This window comes from Lynx canadensis, chromosome B3 (assembly GCF_007474595.2).
Source record: "Lynx canadensis isolate LIC74 chromosome B3, mLynCan4.pri.v2, whole genome shotgun sequence".
In the NCBI taxonomy this organism is placed as follows: domain Eukaryota; kingdom Metazoa; phylum Chordata; class Mammalia; order Carnivora; family Felidae; genus Lynx; species Lynx canadensis.
Genome location: NC_044308.2, coordinates 131,417,392 through 131,434,588, shown reverse-complemented (window position 1 = coordinate 131,434,588; position 17,197 = coordinate 131,417,392). Strand labels below are relative to the sequence as shown.

Sequence of the window (17,197 nt, the reverse complement as noted above, 5' to 3'; positions counted from 1 at the left end):
TCGTAAGAAGGGACACTTTTTCACATAGATGACACACTGTTCTAGTTCACTGATAACTAGAAAGTCCTTGAAGCTTTAGATACTGCAGGAAAGTGAGAAAGAAGAAATTAAAGAGATTAGAGACCAGGCTTAATGTTTCGAGATCCGTGCCAGATCACAAACCATTTCCCACTGCATACAAAATCACTTAGGTCTGGGTGAAACACGCTCCCCCGAAAAGCAACTTTAGAAATTGGGGCCAACAGATCCTAGGGAGACCGCAGTGATTCTCACCTTCCATACCCATGTATAATATCTGCACCCCTCAAGTGTGGGCAGCACCTATGACTTCCTTCTAATGATGGAAGGTCATTCCTGTGGTTGCGTCGTTGATATGGGACTCTATCTCACTAGCAGTCTCTCTCCCGTTAGCCTTAAAGAAGCAAGCAGCCACGTTGTGAGCTGCCTGCAGAGGGGGCCGAGTGGGAGGGAACGGTGGACAGCCTCTAGAAGCTGAGGGCAGCTGATGGCCAAAGGGGAAGGAATTCTGCCAACAAATGAAAGGAGTGTCAAGCAGATTCTCGCCCCAGTCAAGCCTCCAAATTAGCCCACAGGCCCAACTGACGCCTGAATTGTAGCCTTGAGAGACCCAGAGCAGGCACATCTAAGTTGTGTAGACTCTTGATCCACACCCATTGTGGGATAAATAATACATGTGTGTAGTTTGATGCTGCTAAATTTATGGTAATTTATTATGGAGCATAGAAAGCAAATACAGAAATCTTAATATATAAAAGAGAAAAAAATGGGAGAAAAGGAACACTGGATGATTGGTCATTTGGGATATTTATTAATGAAGATCAAATATCCAAAGGGCAATCCTCAATGCTCATTTCCATGATTTTAAGAGTTGGTCCTTCCATGTCACGACTGTTGTCACCTTGGACACCGTGAAGCTGAAGGGACGGGGAGAGTTCCGGGCTCAGACAACATAATTCATTCGAGGTCTCCACCTTTTCAGCGTCACTGTCGCCTTCAATGACATTCACAGAGGTTTCTTGGTCTGTTAAACTGTCTGAGACACTTGAATTTTTTTCATCTGAAATTGAAGGTCCGGGATTTGCTTCATCATTCACTTGTTGAATTATAACCCCTTCTGAATACTTCGATTTGTAGACAGGCAGGAAAAATTCATCCGGTGAGGAGAGTTTCTCGTTCTCACCCTTTGGTACGGATAGTAACATATCCAAAGCTTTTTGGTATTGCTGACGCTCCTGTTGAATTGTGGCATCGTGGTTACTTTTATGATGATTTTCTTCTGAGTCCTCAGCCTGTTCAAAACCCAGTGAATTCAGCGTATCGACATCATCCAGTTTTACTAAGTTTTCTTTGGATGTGCAGCCTAAGTCCACCTTCAGGATACGCAGCAGGTGGCGCATTTTTCCCTAGGATTAAGACAAGAATAATGACATTAGCTGAGCTAGTCACACTGAACTACTTTTGTGGGCAGTGCTGTTAATCTCAGCAGGATTAATACTTACTTCACGCACGCTCCCCGCCCCCGCCACGCACACAAAAGGTACAAGGGCAAAACCGCTCTTGTTTTTAATGCATTCTTTGAGGCTATGGAAAAACTTCAAAATTCTTTCTATATTAGAATTTTTCTAATGAATGTCTGAAGAAAGACAAACCTCCTCCAAATGATGTTTATTTTGTTTTATGTGTCGCTCAAATAGTCGTTCTAAAAACCTGAAAGATAAATAGAAATGTTAATGTCTCAAAATCATAAAATCAACCAAGTACAAAATGGTCACGCAATAACAAAACTGCTAAAGGTTGGAAAATATTTTTCAGATTATTCTTTTTCTTTGCAAAACTAAACACTAATCCTTCCCTGTTCTGTCAAGTTCTCTGATTTGGGAGCTAGTATGGGTCTTAAGTTATATTACAGACGCCATTGTTTCTGAAAGAGTATATACCACTTATACTTCTGTGAATATTTTATTTTATTTTTTTTTGTGTGTTTTATTTATTTATTTATTTTTCAATATATGAAGTTTATTGTCAAATTGGTTTCCATACAACACCCAGTGCTCATCCCAAAAGGTGCCCTCCTCAATACCCATCACCCATCCTCCCCTCCCTCCCACCCCCCATCAACCCTCTGTTTGTTCTCAGTTTTTAAGATTCTCTTATGCTTTGGCTCTCTTCCACTCTAACCTCTTTTTTTTTTTTCCCTTCCCCCCCCCCCCCCCACCACGGGTTCCTGTTAAGTTTCTCAGGATCCACATAAGAGTGAAACCATATAGTATCTGTCTTTCTCTGTATGGCTTATTCTGTGAATATTTTAAATGAGGTCCAACAGTTCCCTTCCCTCTGCCCCAGCCACAAAACAAAAACTTTTTTCTTTTTTCTCTCACCCACGTATGCACACAACAAATGCCTTTTCTTCCCCTTGTGTCTCACATCCACAACCCCCCCCCCCAAACCAAACCCTAAAGAAAATCCTCTTACATGGAATTATTTTATAATGCTTCCTAAATTATACTTGAAAAAAATTCCACTGATGGTGAATCCACATAATAACCTAAAAGCTATCACTTATTAAGTACCACTAAGGGCTAGACATTTGTGCTAGACGCATAATCATTATACCCCTAATCATGACCAATATTGGGAGAAAGGTATTGTAAAGATCATTTTAAAGATGAGAAAATAATCTAAGATGATAACTTCCTCTCTCCTAAGGTCCAAAACCATTAAGAGAATTTAACCCAGATGTGTCTGGCTCCAGAGAAAATCTTCTCACAACTACACCACACTTGTGGTGCTATCATATGAAACGTGTCTCTTTGCTGAAAACTCATTTGTTGCCATTTTTATTATCAATGAAATTAGCTAATCTTAGATTTAGTAGTTCTGAATTACTTAGCCGTTTTTAAAAAGCCCAAGGAATCCATATTCTACCCTTTACAAACAATACATACTGTTTGGGTATCAATTTTGTTTTTCTAATCAACTCTATATTTTGAACACCCTTCTGTATCAATAAATTCACTTCATTTTTTTTAAAGTTTATTTATTTTGAGAGAGAGAAGGAGTGAGTACAAGTGGGGGAGGGGCAGAGAGAGAGAAACAGAGAGAGAGAGAGAGAGAGAGAGAGAGAGAGAGAGGATGAATCCCAACCAGGCTCCATGGTGTTAGTGCAGAGTCCAATGGGGGGCTCGATCCCACAAATCGCTAGATCATGGCCTGAGCTGAGATTAAGAGTTGGACACTCAACCGACTGAGCCACCCAGGCGCCCCCTGAAAACATTTTTAACCACTTAAAAAAAATTTTTTTTAATTTATTTATTTTGAGACAGAGAGACAGAATGCGTGTGAGTGGGAAGAGGAGCAGAAAGAGAGAGAATCCTACGCTGACAGCATGGAGCCTGACGCAGGGCTCGATCCCATGAACCACAAGATCAGGTCCTGAGCTAAAATCAACAGTTGGATGCTTAATCAGCTGAGCCACCTGGGTGCCCCCCCCCATAACGACTTTTTTTAAATGAAAGAAGTAAATAGAATACTATATTAAAAAAAAAACTTAGCTCTTTTTGGTATATCTTTTTATAGCAATAAAAAATGTTTGCTTTAATTAAAAAAAAACTTCACATAAGAATAGAAATAATTCATTAGAAATGTTGTACTTGACATAATACAACAGAAAAAGCATGTATACAACATGGAATTCTAAGATATGCAACATAAAGTGCGCCTCACTGCCCAGTGAACTTTAGATGAATAAATGTTCAAGCTGACCCAGGATCACACAGTTTCCTTAAGATGTGCAATATCGAATCTGGTTTTGCAAACTTTCCATCTCACTTACAGTGTGTAAACCTAGCCTTTAATTTGTGCTCACTTTACTAGTAACAGTTGTTAACAAAAATGCTTGCTTTGGATTCTTGTGACAAGTTTCAAATAGTAAAATGAGGTAATGGATCTTTGCAAATAAGAAGCAAAAATTCAGTTCACTTAGTCTATATAACTAAGAGATATAATAGTAATTTTTGTTTTTATATAGACTCTATGGGATTTTTACACGGATGACAATGTTGTCTGTGAATAAAGACAGTTTTACGTCTTTCTTTCAAATAAGGATATCATTTTTCTTCTTTTTCTTTTTTTTTGTGATTTTTTAAATTGAAGTATAACTGACATACGTTATATTGGTGTCAGGTGTACAACATAATGATCCCATATTTGTATGTATTGTAAAATGATCACCCAAATAAGTCTAGTGAACATCCATTACCACACTGTTACAGAATTTTTTCCTTGTGATGAGAGCTTTTAAGATTTATTCTCTCAGCAGCTTTCAAATATGCAACACAGTGCTATTAACTATACCCACCGCCCTGTACATGTGTTATATCCCCATGACTTATTTATGTTATAACTGGGAGTTGTACCTTTGACCACCTTTACCCATTTTGCCCGCCCCCACCCTGGCAACCGCCAAGCTGCTCTCTGCGTCTAAGAGATATAACCGTATTTAAATGAGTAAAACCTCTGTTCTTTCCTATAACTCCCCAAACTGTGAACTTGCCTCATATAGTGTGAATTAAACATTCTTTACAATTTGCTACCAGTTATAAGATTATGTCCCCCCAAGAAAGCACTATAATTTTTCATTTCCTAGGATGCGGAAATAACTTAAAAAAATTAACCTTATAAAGAGTATTTAATGTACTGTTCTCCCGCCATAATTAAAAAAATCTAACCTGTTTGAAAATAAACCAAGTTTCAGAATTTCATCTGTTACATCTTCAATGAAACTCAGATACAACAGTTCTTCCTCACTGTGAAGACAAAGCAGTACACAGCATATAATTATTTCCTACTTACTCTGAAAACTACAGGAAATGAGTACTTAATTAGGAACATCTATCTCTGCTATGACAAATGTACTGCTATCTCATATTACTAAGAGGAATAATATAAAACAAACTATGTCTATCTTCTATTTTTTTTTTAATGTTTATTTTTGAGAGAGAGGCAGAGAGAGAGGGAGACACAGAATCCAAAGCAGGCTCCAGGCTTGAAGCTGTCAGCACAGAGCCTTGATGCAGGGCTCAAACTCACAAACTGTGAGATCATGACCTGAGCCGAAGTTATGCTTAACTGAATGAGCCACCCAGGGGCCCCTATCATATATATATATATTTTTTTTTAATGTTTATTTATGTTTGAGAGAGAGAGCATAAGCAGGGAAGAGGCAGAGAGAGAGGGGGAGCGAATTGTAAGAAAAATTAGCATTCAGTCCTGACTGATTTAATAATGGTTTGTGTGATTCTCTTTTTTTTTGTTTATTTATTTATTTTGAGAGAGACAGAGTGCGAGTAGGGGAGGAGCAGAGAGAGAAAGAATCCCAAGCAGGCTCTGCACTGCCAGCCCACAGCCCGACGTGGGGCTCGATCCCATGAACCGGGAGATCACGACCTGAGCCAAAACCAAGAGTAGATCTCTTAACTGACTGAACCACCCAGGTGCCCCATGATTCTTAATTCTTGATTTTCCCTAGGCACAATGAAGAGGTCAAAAAGATCTTACTCAGAATGGAGTTTTCTCTCTGGAGGAAACTGCAAAGAATACTGACATACTGCCCTGGAAACAGAAAATGACAATATTTGAACAAAACAATGATTGGCATGCAGTAAGTATTCAGTAATATTATATATCAGTAATAATAGATTGTAGAATTCTTAAAGTTCTTTCATATCTGTGATACGATCTCATCTTCAGAACAGCCCTGTTTGGTATATGGGGTCGGTATTATCTTCCCACTGACTGATGAGTTCACCAGGGGGCAGAAAGGTTGGGTAACTTACCGAAGTCATGTTGTTAGTAAGTAGCAGAGATATTTTGAACTAGTCTTGGGAACTACAAATTCACAATCCTTTTTAAAACTGGACTACAGCACTTATCTAGGATACATAATTTTACTTTGACTACAGTTAACATGTAAATAATGCTGGAGACAGATATTTCCCTATGAAAGACTGTTTTTTAAGCTGATTATTATACTAAATTTTGTCATTATTTAGTTATATCATCATTAGTTAATTCCAAGCTTTTTATTTAGGTATGCTCAATTAAAATATTTTACTTTTTAGATAGAAACTACTAGAAAAGATAAATATTCCTTTCTTTAGGGCATTCTTTATGTCCATTGCAGAGACGCTTAAGAGATAGCTTATAAATCTTCTGAGCACTGAGGCATCATGAAGGTCAGCGGTGAACTGCCCACAGCTTTGCAGGCACCATCTCCCTGGGGGAAGGGCCTGGGCTCTGAGGGATCACAAGGGCTTGCCTTCTGGTCGGCTGTATGACACCTCATTCTTGCCTCTTTTTAATCTCTAGCCCTTTTTTACTTCCACCTTCTTCATCTCATACATAATCTGACTCTGGAAATGCATTTGACAGCTGAAACTATCAAAGGCATTTTTGCTAAGCCATCATTTTTGTTTAGGTGCTGTATTCCGTGATTACTAAATACGATGGGTAGTCTGAAAAACAGTGCCCAATACATAGCAGGGACAGATAAAACCCCAGCACATGGTGAATATTCACAATCATGAATTAGGAGTCCTCAGATTGTGAGGTTCTTCAGTATTATTTCTGCCATGTAAACTGGTTAGCATCACTGCTAGAGGATTTGCCTTGAGGAAAAAATCCTTTTTTCTACGAATAGCAATGGCATATAAAACAAGCCAGTGCCCCCGCTTTTTTCATTAATGAATTAGCAAAATAAGTTCATTTAAACTTTTACTGAGTACCTACTTTGTAAAATTTCATTAGTAAAACTAACACTGCTACTGAATTGTATAACACCAAAATAGATTAGAGTTCATGTAATTAAAATAGTACTTATGTTGCAAATATCGGATGTCTGTTACACAGGAAAGCAGTTAAATCTACAGTTGAAATGACTTCTGTAAATTGTTTACCTTGGTGAGGAACACTGGAAAGTTCCACCTTTAATCTCATCCCATGGTAAGTCATGCCCTTGTAAGGGTAAAGGAGTTATTTTTCCTTTGGTATCATATGTCATACAATTAGATGCCTGGGAATGAGAAGAATCGATCTTTATTTTGCTTCAAGAATACATTATGAAAGCAGAAATAAAACAAAACAGCAAACTTCAAAAAAGCCAAGGAGGGGCGCCTGGGATTCTCTCTCTCCCTCTCTTTGTGCCCCTTCCCCGTTCATGCTCTCTCTCTCAAAATCAACTTAAAAAAAAAAAAAAAGTCAAGGAAACAAAGTGGAGACATCCAGTAAATAAAAGTGACTGCTATATTATAACAAAGGATGTTTTTAGAATACATTTTCTACCCAACTAAGACTTCTTTCTTAAGTTTATTTAAAGTAAGGTAAGACAACTGCTTATTTCTTACATTTTAATGAGGGATATATTTTTTTTAATTTTTAAATTTTATTTAAATCCAAGTTAGTTAACATATAGTGTAACAATGATTTCAGGAGAATTTAATGATTCATCACTTACATACCACACCCAGTGCTCATCCCAACAAGTGCCCTCCTTAGTGCCCATCACCCATCTAGTCCAACCCCTACCCACCTCCCTCCATCTACCCTCAGGTTGTTCTCTATATTAGAGAGTCTTAATGAGGGATATTTTAAATCTGTTAAAGAATTACCACAAATAAACATGCAAAGAGAAAAATGAAGCAAATGTGCAAGTTTTAAGTAAACCTGAGAAAAAATATCCCATTATAACAAATTCAAACAGCTCATTCATGTCAAATGTCCATGTATCAACTACGGAGAAGCAGTGGTAGTTCTGGTGGTTCCGTCGATACTATTAACACACACAAATATCGGCAGCTTATTTTTATAGAACCCTTACTACGAGCTGCATCTGTGGCGAGCATTTCCTTGCAGTATTAGATGAGTCTTTACGGTGCTCATTCATGCACAGTGCTGCTAGAATTTGGTCTGATCCTCATGACCTTCAAGCAGACTGCTGGGGGCAAGGATTATGGAGTAATGGGACACACCATTTCCTTACCAGGTTATGGACAAGCATTTGGAGCACAACGTCATGAAAATGGACTTACTTCATTTATTTAGCTACCTACTGAGCTAACTCTCTTCCTAAATCTCAAGCTAGTCACAGTCCTCCTCTACTGACCCCTTCTCGGGCAAGGCACTTTCCCTGTATCAATTATTCCTTGATAAGTGACCCTACATGGTAAGTACAGTTTCTCTTGATGCAAAACTCCGCTCTCAGAGGGTAAGGGATTTGCCCTCGGGCTCTGAGAGGCAGGGCCCACGTCAAACAGGTATTAATGGCTGACATGGAAACCTACAATTCGTATTCAGAAGGGAAGATGGAAGTTCAGTATGATTATATTTTATTCTTTTTTTTTTTTAAGTTCATTTATTTATTTTGAGAGAGAGAGACAGAGAGAGAGGCAGAGAGACAGAATCCCAAGCAGACTCTGCACTGTCAGTGCAGAGCCTGACATGGGGCTCAAACTCACGAACTGTGAGATCATGACCTGAACTGAAGTTGGATGCTTAACCAAATGAGCCACCCAGGCACCCCCATATTTTATTCTCTTATTTTCGAGTCTGTGTTTGACATTTTAATAGACAAACTGTTTTTGCAAACAAATATAAATTAGGATACAAGTGTATGATTAACACTCCCAAAATAAAAAATAAAAACAATCAGTTTATGTGAAAATCAGACTTAAAGCTGTAATATTTTACAAGAAATGACTGCTGGGTCGCCTGGGTGTCTCAGTTGGTTAAGCGTCAGATTCTTGATTTCGGCACAGGTCACGGTCTTGTGGTTCGTGGGTTCAAGCCCTGCGTTGGGCTCTGTGCTGACAATGAAGAGCCTACTTGGGATTCTCTCTTTCTCCTCTCTCTCTTGCCCCTCCCCAGCTTGTGTTCACATTTTCTCTCTCAAAATAAATAAACATGCTTAAGAAAATAAAAGAAATGACTGCTGAACACTCAAAACATACACAGTGTAGGGGCGCCTGGGTGGCGCAGTCGGTTAAGCGTCCGACTTCAGCCAGGTCACGATCTCGCGGTCCGTGAGTTTGAGCCCCGCGTCGGGCTCTGAGCCTGGAGCCTGTTTCCGATTCTGTGTCTCCCTCTCTCTCTGCCCTCCCCCGTTCATGCTCTGTCTCTCTCTGTCCCAAAAATAAATAAACGTTGAAAAAAAAAAATTAAAAAAAAACAAAACAAAACAAAAAAAACAAAACAAAAAACATACACAGTGTAAAACAGAGCCTATGGTCCAGAAAAAGTAAAAGCAAATGTAAGGGGTGATATCGACCTATTCTCATAAAATGTGTAATTTCCAATAATATAATCAGTGGCAATTCTTCAAAAGAAAAATTACAGGCATAGAAATTAAAATGACTTCTATACAGCTTTTCTGGTTCCTTTAGTAGCCAAATCTGCATCTTTGAAGCAACATTTAAGGTATTTTATTCACCCATTCCTCTATCTAGCAGGCCAATCAACCATCTAGAAAAGATGCTAACAACAAATGACTTCTCAGACGGGGCAGGATCCATCTGGCCACTCAAAAGGAGCAACAGGCCTTTGTAAATAGGTAGTCTTTCTCCATACTGGCGACATCATATGCGAGAAGTGTCACTGAGAGATTCTTGAAGTCCAAATAGCTATACATATCCTATTAAGTGAAAGTGGCTGTAATTCCAATGCAGTACACAGAGAGATCTCATTTTTATTACCTGCTTTATGTTCTTTTCTGAATCTGTGAAGTTCTTGGTCTCAAATGCCTCAAAATCAGATTTAAAGCTGTAATATTTTAAAAGGAATAGTTGTCAAGCTTTCAAAATACAAATACCGTGATATGATAACAAGTTTACTGTCTTAAAAACCCCTCAAACTAAGAGATGAAATCCATCTATTCTTATAAAATGTGTAATTTCTGATTATATAATCAGGAAACAGATATGGTTTGGATTACACAGCTTCCTTTTCCTTTTTTTCAGTAGCAGCTAGATTTCAGCTGGATAGAATGGGACCAGGGACATGGGAACTATTATCCTCCAAAGTGGTCATAAATACAATCAGAAAAGGATATGATATGCTTGCTTTCCTCATTCCACTCCACTCTTTAATCCTTGGGATTAAACGTACGCAGACTCATCTGATATTTCTGTACCTCTTATCTGTACCTAGAGAAAAGAATACTAGAGCTAAATTGTTTTTTGCTTTCTAAAATTAACTAATACTTAGGATGAGGTAAATAGCTCTTTATATAGCACCAGGAAAAACCATCACAAGTCAGCTAACACTAAATACTTTATAAGATTTGTTTGTTTCTTCAATCATTTGGCAAACTTTTACTGAATATTCATTATGTGCCAGGCACTATCATATATGAAAACATTATTGAGGCAAAATCTATGGAATTTCCAGAAGTTACCCCAATTGCCTGAATTATTCCTGGGGAGTTGCTCCTATGTAACAGTGGAGTTGAATATTTGTAGGGAAGGGAACCCAGGGAGAGTCAGAGAATCGGCTGTCCTCTTTCCCTCTCTAGCCCACTGTTTTGCCATTTTTAAAATGAAGCAATAGACATATTTACACAAATGCTACTTGATGACATATTTTAAGGATTCTCTGAAAGTATATTTAAAAGCACATACCATGTTTGAAACAATAAATTAAACTATGTAACATTCCTGTTTGTAAGGAAAGCTTGACAAGTTTAATAGGTACTTTTCAACAATGACTTGGGTAGTGACACATGCAAAAGGAAAAGACATTAATCTCATTCCAATCAAAAAGGCACTCCCAGACCTTCAGTTGGGCATGTTAGGTACATGACGTAAAATAAGGAATATTATTACTATTTAATTTCTACAACACCCTGAAGGACTTACTGTTGGCTGTGAATGGGCCATACCTGCTTAAATCAGTCTGGGTTTCCGCTTCTATTCGCTGATCTGTAAACTCCTTTTTTCTTTTGGCAGGCGTATAATATCGGTAATGTGACAGGAAAGATTTTGCTTCTGTTTTTAAAGTGCGTGGAGTGAATGGCAACTGTCTGTTGGAAAAGAGCTCAGAGTGTTTATCCAAAAGGTCCCCACTCGGTGCTTTTGAAATAACTAACTGAAACCGATGGGTATTTGGGCGCGTGCTCCTGGGCCCTCTGCCGTACGGAGTTCCAGAGCACGGTTTCCTAGGCCCAGAGGGGGTGTAGTCCACGTTGAACACGGAGGAACCGGAGTTCTTCTCAGTACCATTTGTGAGGATTTTATCAGATTTAGGTAGATTCAACTGCAGTCTCTCTGAAGAAGTTACTGGTGACCTTGTGAAGGATGGAAATCCATTCACTTCTCCGATTAACACGTCTTCATCTTGTGGTTCTCCTGAAGGCTAAAAACATTTGGTTTGCTATAAATTCTCATAACTGGGGATCTCTCCAGATTATATACCCAAAAATGGTTGCCTTAGGAGGTCTAGAGAACTATATATTCCTGAAGGTGTTAGCATTGATATGAACTTCTATTCAAGGTTTTGAATTATTAATATATAAAAATATAATTCTAAACATAAGTAAGACCAGTCATTTTTCTTTCTGAAACTAAAAAAAAGCAATTATTCACATCTACCTATATCTGGTCTTGAACTTGTACATTGAGATCTACAGGTAGATCTCAGCTTTATCTGAAGGTTTCCAAACCAGCTGTGCGCACCAATCCCCTTCTTAACCACTGCTGGTGGCAGCACCCCCCTTCCCATCGGGCCTTTAGGGCAATCTCCGGGGCCAGCGGCGCCTGAGACTTGAAGGCTTTGAAGAAATGAAAAGGAACTTCTCTCCACTTCTCCTCACAAGTGGGGAGAGCCGAAAGGGAAGGCGTTTTGGACTGCTCCATTTCTTTTTGGTTTAATTTTGGAAGAACCATTTCTACAGGGTATCCAGAAAATCTTAAAACATAGATAATATTTTATTCTTTTACAGGGTGGATGTCCAAGAAGCTCTGTCTATGATTCCAGACTTTATGGACACCTGTGTATGCATTACAGAACTTTGAGGCACTTTATTAGGTAGAGGGGAAGTTACATAGAAGTCACGGATTCTGAGGTGACAATGACTAGGATTTAGCTGTTACATCTGTCCTACAAGCTCACGGGGAGAAAAACAAGAGAAAGATGAATCAGCCGAGTAAGAGAAGAGCTGAGTGCTTCTTGTGTGCAAGGTACTGTTCTTGCCATTGAGTAGAATAAAAGAGAACGATTAGAACTTCTATCACGCTGCTAGTGGGTTACTACGCTTACGATGTGTAAGGTATAGTTCTAATTAATTTACATGCACAACTCATTTCATCCTCACATCAACTTCTGGGTGGTAATACAAATACTACTTAAAAAAATTTTTTTTAAACGTTTATTTATTTTTGAGACAGAGACACAGCATGAGCAGGGGAGGGTCAGAGAGAGAGGGAGACACAGAATCCGAGGCCAGCTCCAGGCTCCAAGCTGTCAGCACAGAGCCCGACACTGGGCTCGAACTCACAAACCGTGAGATCATGACCTGAGCCGAAGTCGGACGCTTAACCGACTGAGCCACCCAGGTGCCCCAAATACTACTTTGATTTCAGAGATGAAGAAAATGAGGCCGTGCAGGGTCTCACAGATTTGAACCCAGGCTGAGCTTATGCTCTCCATGATGACATCATATTATCTATTATAAAGACTCAATTGAAAATTATATATTTCAGGTTTTTTAAAAATAAACTCTACACCCAATGTGGGGCTCGAACTCATGACCCCAAGATCAAGAGTTGCATGCTGTACTGACTGGGCCAGGCAGGTGTCCCCGTATTTTAGATTTTTTACACCATGAGGAATTTTAAACTGATTTTAACTCTTTGCCTGATGGTGAACCAGTCAGCTAACCTAAGTACTGATTCATCTAAGTAAGAAAACTGCAGATAACTGAATAGTGTAACTAAAGGCAAAGTCACCGATTTCCTTTCCAAGTGCTTTCTAACCTGATCTCAAATACAAGGCAAAATTACTCAAAGCAAGGAAATATTTTGGCATTAAATTCTGAGTCACTAGGGTCCTTTTTTAATGATTTCAATATATTAGTTTTAAAAAGCACTCCCAAACAAGACTCGCAGCTTATATACCAGAAGAGTTTGGCTCCTGGGAAAAAATTTCTAAGTACGATCTGAAAAATCTTACAGGGCTATTAAATAATAATCACAGGAATTATTTATACTTAGAGGAACAGTACAAGCTGAGATCAGAGGCGGCAGAAATGCATAAAGCATTAGACTGCCTGCAAGAAAACTCTTATCAGTAATGGTTATTTAATAAACAAAACGAAACACCAAAGAAAGTCTTTAAATTTTTTTTTTTTTTTTTAATTTTAGAGAGAGTGTACACAAGCAGAAGAGAGGGGTGGAGGGAGGGAGAGAGGAGGGGGAGGGAGAATCCTAAGCAGGCTCCACACTCAGCTTGGAGCCTGACGCAGGGCTCGATCCCACAACCCTGGGATCATGACCTGAGCTGAAATCAAGGGTCACTCAACCGACTGAGCCACCCAGGTGCCCCCTCAAAGGAAGTCTTTAAAGGCAGAAATATACTCTCATCTGTCTCAAATGGGCTGGAAAAACTGCTTTTGAACTGACTGAAGGCAAGAAACTTCTTTATTTTTAGGTATCATAATTCCAACCTTGCATCCTACACTTTTTCTTTCCTTGGAAACCTGTAGGACATAGTATGAAATCAATTGTACCAATCTGCTTTTTGAGATTATATAACAGTTTCCTGTAGGTACGAATATTGGAAAGCTTGGATGGATATAATTTTCACAGAAAATAAATAACACACTGGTAAATTCACCAAAATCTGAACAACAGGTAACTGTAAAGTTCTAAAATCAGAGAAGGGTTTATCAATTATATGTGAATAGAACAAAAATTCTGGTTGTAATCTGACCGCCTTCATTTCTTAAGTCAGCTTTACAGTTCAATGTGATTTGTTGTGAACTGTGATTTAAGAATTTATATAAAGTGATAATCGTTGCCCAGCTTATACACTCATCATGTTTTCACGTCAAGAACACGTACCCAACTTTTACAATCACAGAACAACTGAGTACTAAATCTTTTTCAGGGACGATGTCAGAAGAAACAGCACACAAAGATTTTGCAATTGTCAGATTTTAAAACAGTCGAGGAATCATTTCAATTGCAGAAGAGGATGGGTACAAATTATTTAAAAATCTGATTAACATTTGTTTTGCAAAAAAGTTTCAAATTCTAGTTTAAAAAAGAAACTGGTAGCTCGTTTTTCATTGTTTTATATTGCTTTAAAAATGTTTCAGGGATGCCTGGGTGGCTCAGTCAGTTGAGCCTCTGACTCTTGATTTTGGCTCAGGTCATGATCCCAGGGTCGTAGAATCAAGCCCACTGAGCATGGAGCCTACTTAAGATTCCCTCCTTCCCTCCCTCCCTCTCTCTCTCTCTCTCCTTCCTTTCCCTCTGTCCCTCTCCCCCGCTTGTGCTCTCTCTCTCTAAAAAAATTTCCTAGATTTATTTAGGAATATGGGTCACATTCACATATTCAATTAATACTAACAGCACACAGTAGGTGCTGTACCAGTGATGTGAATGACTGGTGAATAACTGTGTGGGGTTACAGGGTACAGACTGGAAACACACTGGAGGCTCCTGAGGTGACAGCGTGCGAGTCAGAGTGTGAGAGAAAGAACAGTATGAGTGTCTGGACAATTAGAAGAAACGGTTTTTGATTATATGATCTCACATATATAAATGGCTAATATGTTCAGAGGCTAAAGTTAGCATGTTCTTTTTAATTGTAGCAAACTTTTCAGGATATACAGATTATAACTAGGATAGGTGTCTATTAACCATAAAGCCCAATTATTAAAATAGTATACCCAAAATAATAATTTGAATCTGAATTCGTCTAAATGTTTATCAAGGCTTATAAAAAATGTTTGCAAATTGCAAGTTACTGTGAATTCTTTTTTTTTTTTCGTAATTTTTATTTATTTTCAGAGAAAGAGAGTGCACTTGCGCTTGCATAGGGGAGGGACAGAAAAAGAGGGAGAGAGAATCCCAAGCAGGCTCTGTGTTGTTTGTATATAGTTTTTGTCCACTTGGAATTCACAGTAACTTGTGGGGCATCTGGGTGGCTCAGTCTGTTAAGCGCGGACTCTTGATTTCGACTCAGGTCATAATCTCATGGTTTCTCAGAGCGAGCCCTGTGTCAGGTTCCTTGCTAACAGTGCAGGCCTGATTGGGATTCTTGATCTCCCTCTGCCCCTCCCTCACTCTTGCTCTCTCTCTCTCTGTCAAAATAAATAATCTTAAAAAAAAAAAAAATCTTTTAAAAAAAAGGAAACACTTTAATACAAAAAATATTAAGATAAAGAAGTTCAAAGCACAGTGATAATAGGTTTGATTTGATTCACCAAGAAAATATATCATCTCTTAATCTGTATATATAGAATAATATACTTAAAATCTACAAAACAAAAATTAGTAGTACTAATTTTTAGAGAAATAGCTAAATACATAATCATGTGGAATACTTCTCTTAATAAATGATAGACAAGACAAAAAAATCAATAAGATTTGAATATATAAAAGATATGAAGTTTAATCCAATGAATACAGAGTATATTAAATACTGCACGCAACAACTACGGAATATATTTTCTTTTCAAACACATAACGACACGGTGCATTTTTAAGAAATCTGCCTCGGGGCGCCTGGGTGGCGCAGTCGGTTAAGCGTCCGACTTCAGCCAGGTCACGATCTCGCGGTCTGTGAGTTCGAGCCCCGCGTCGGGCTCTGGGCTGATGGCTCAGAGCCTGGAGCCTGTTTCCGATTCTGTGTCTCCCTCTCTCTCTGCCCCTCGCCCGTTCATGCTCTGTCTCTCTCTGTCCCAAAAATAAATAAACATTGAAAAAAAAAATTAAAAAAAAAAAAAAAAAAAAGAAATCTGCCTCCCTACTGGGCCATAAAACAAATTTCTCAACAAATTTCAAGAAATGGGTATCATATAGATGTTCCCTGACCACAGTACGATTAGGCTAGAAATCTGGAACAAAGAAAAAAACTAGGGAAAAAATACATACAGATATTAAGAAATACTTCTAAATGACTCTTGGGTTAAAAAAGAAATAATGGAAAATACTCTTAATTGCATTGTAATAAAAATACCACATATCAAAACTTGTGGGATACAGCTAAAGCAGCATGTGGAGGAAAATATATAATCTCAAATATGCTTATACCGTCCCAGAAGTGAGGATGAGAATAAGCTAAGCAAAAGTAGGAAAAGTAATGCAAAATAAACCCAAAGAAAACCAAAAGGGGAAAAGGTAAGAGCAAACATTAATAAAATAGAAAACAAAATACAACAGAGAAAATTAATGAAGTAAAAAATATGCCCTTTTTAAAAAGACTTTAAAAACTGACAAATCTCTGGTGAGAAAAATCAGAGAGAAAATAAAGGCACAAACAAACAACATGAGGAATAAAAGGGGGAAATAATACACATTCAGGAGAGATTAAGAGATTATATTTAAACAAGTCTCTGCCAAATATTTGAAAATTTAGATGAAATGGACAACTTCGGACATAAATACATTAAAAAATAGTTCTATAATGATTCAAAACATTGAAATAGTGGTCAAAAATCTTCTCAAAAAGAAAACTCTAGGCACCCAGATAATTTTAATGTTGAGTTCCATCAAATTCAAGGAATAAATAGTTCTAAATTCATATAAATTATTCTACAGGAAATAGCACATAGACATGAGTAGAGAAGAAGGAAAATTATAGGTCAGTATTGATAACGGAGGTAGATGCTAAAATCCTAAACAGTCTTAGCAACTCTACCAACTATGTATAAAAAAGGTATTGCACCATGCATGACAAGGCTATGTTTATACAAGGAATGCAAAGTTGTTTTAACATTAGAAACTTGACTGTAATTCACTACATAAACACATTTAAAAGAAAAATGATATCACCTTTTCAAAAAATGCAGAAAGAGTATCTGATAAAATTAACATGCATTCATGAGAAAGGAAAAACAAATCCTCCATCAGATGTTAAAGGGTGTCCCAGAACACCAATAGCAGGGGTCAGTAAGCTATAGCCT

General features: G+C 38.1%; 1 protein-coding gene across 4 annotated transcripts in view; it reads right to left on the bottom strand.

Moving 5' to 3' along the window:
- Positions 1-713: 713 nt before the first annotated feature.
- Positions 714-17,197, bottom strand: part of SPATA7 (spermatogenesis associated 7) — a 39,021-nt gene continuing 22,537 nt past the window's right edge. For all 4 annotated transcript variants that reach the window (XM_030319742.2, XM_030319741.2, XM_030319743.1 and 1 more), the window contains 7 exons: positions 10,949-11,421; positions 9,765-9,831; positions 6,975-7,090; positions 5,578-5,631; positions 4,749-4,826; positions 1,671-1,728; positions 714-1,424 (listed from right to left, as the gene is read on the bottom strand). In XM_030319742.2, coding sequence (XP_030175602.1) covers positions 840-1,424; positions 1,671-1,728; positions 4,749-4,826; positions 5,578-5,631; positions 6,975-7,090; positions 9,765-9,831; positions 10,949-11,421 — 1,431 coding nt within the window. In that variant the 3' untranslated portion in view covers positions 714-839. The remainder of the gene's footprint in view (positions 1,425-1,670; positions 1,729-4,748; positions 4,827-5,577; positions 5,632-6,974; positions 7,091-9,764; positions 9,832-10,948; positions 11,422-17,197) is intronic.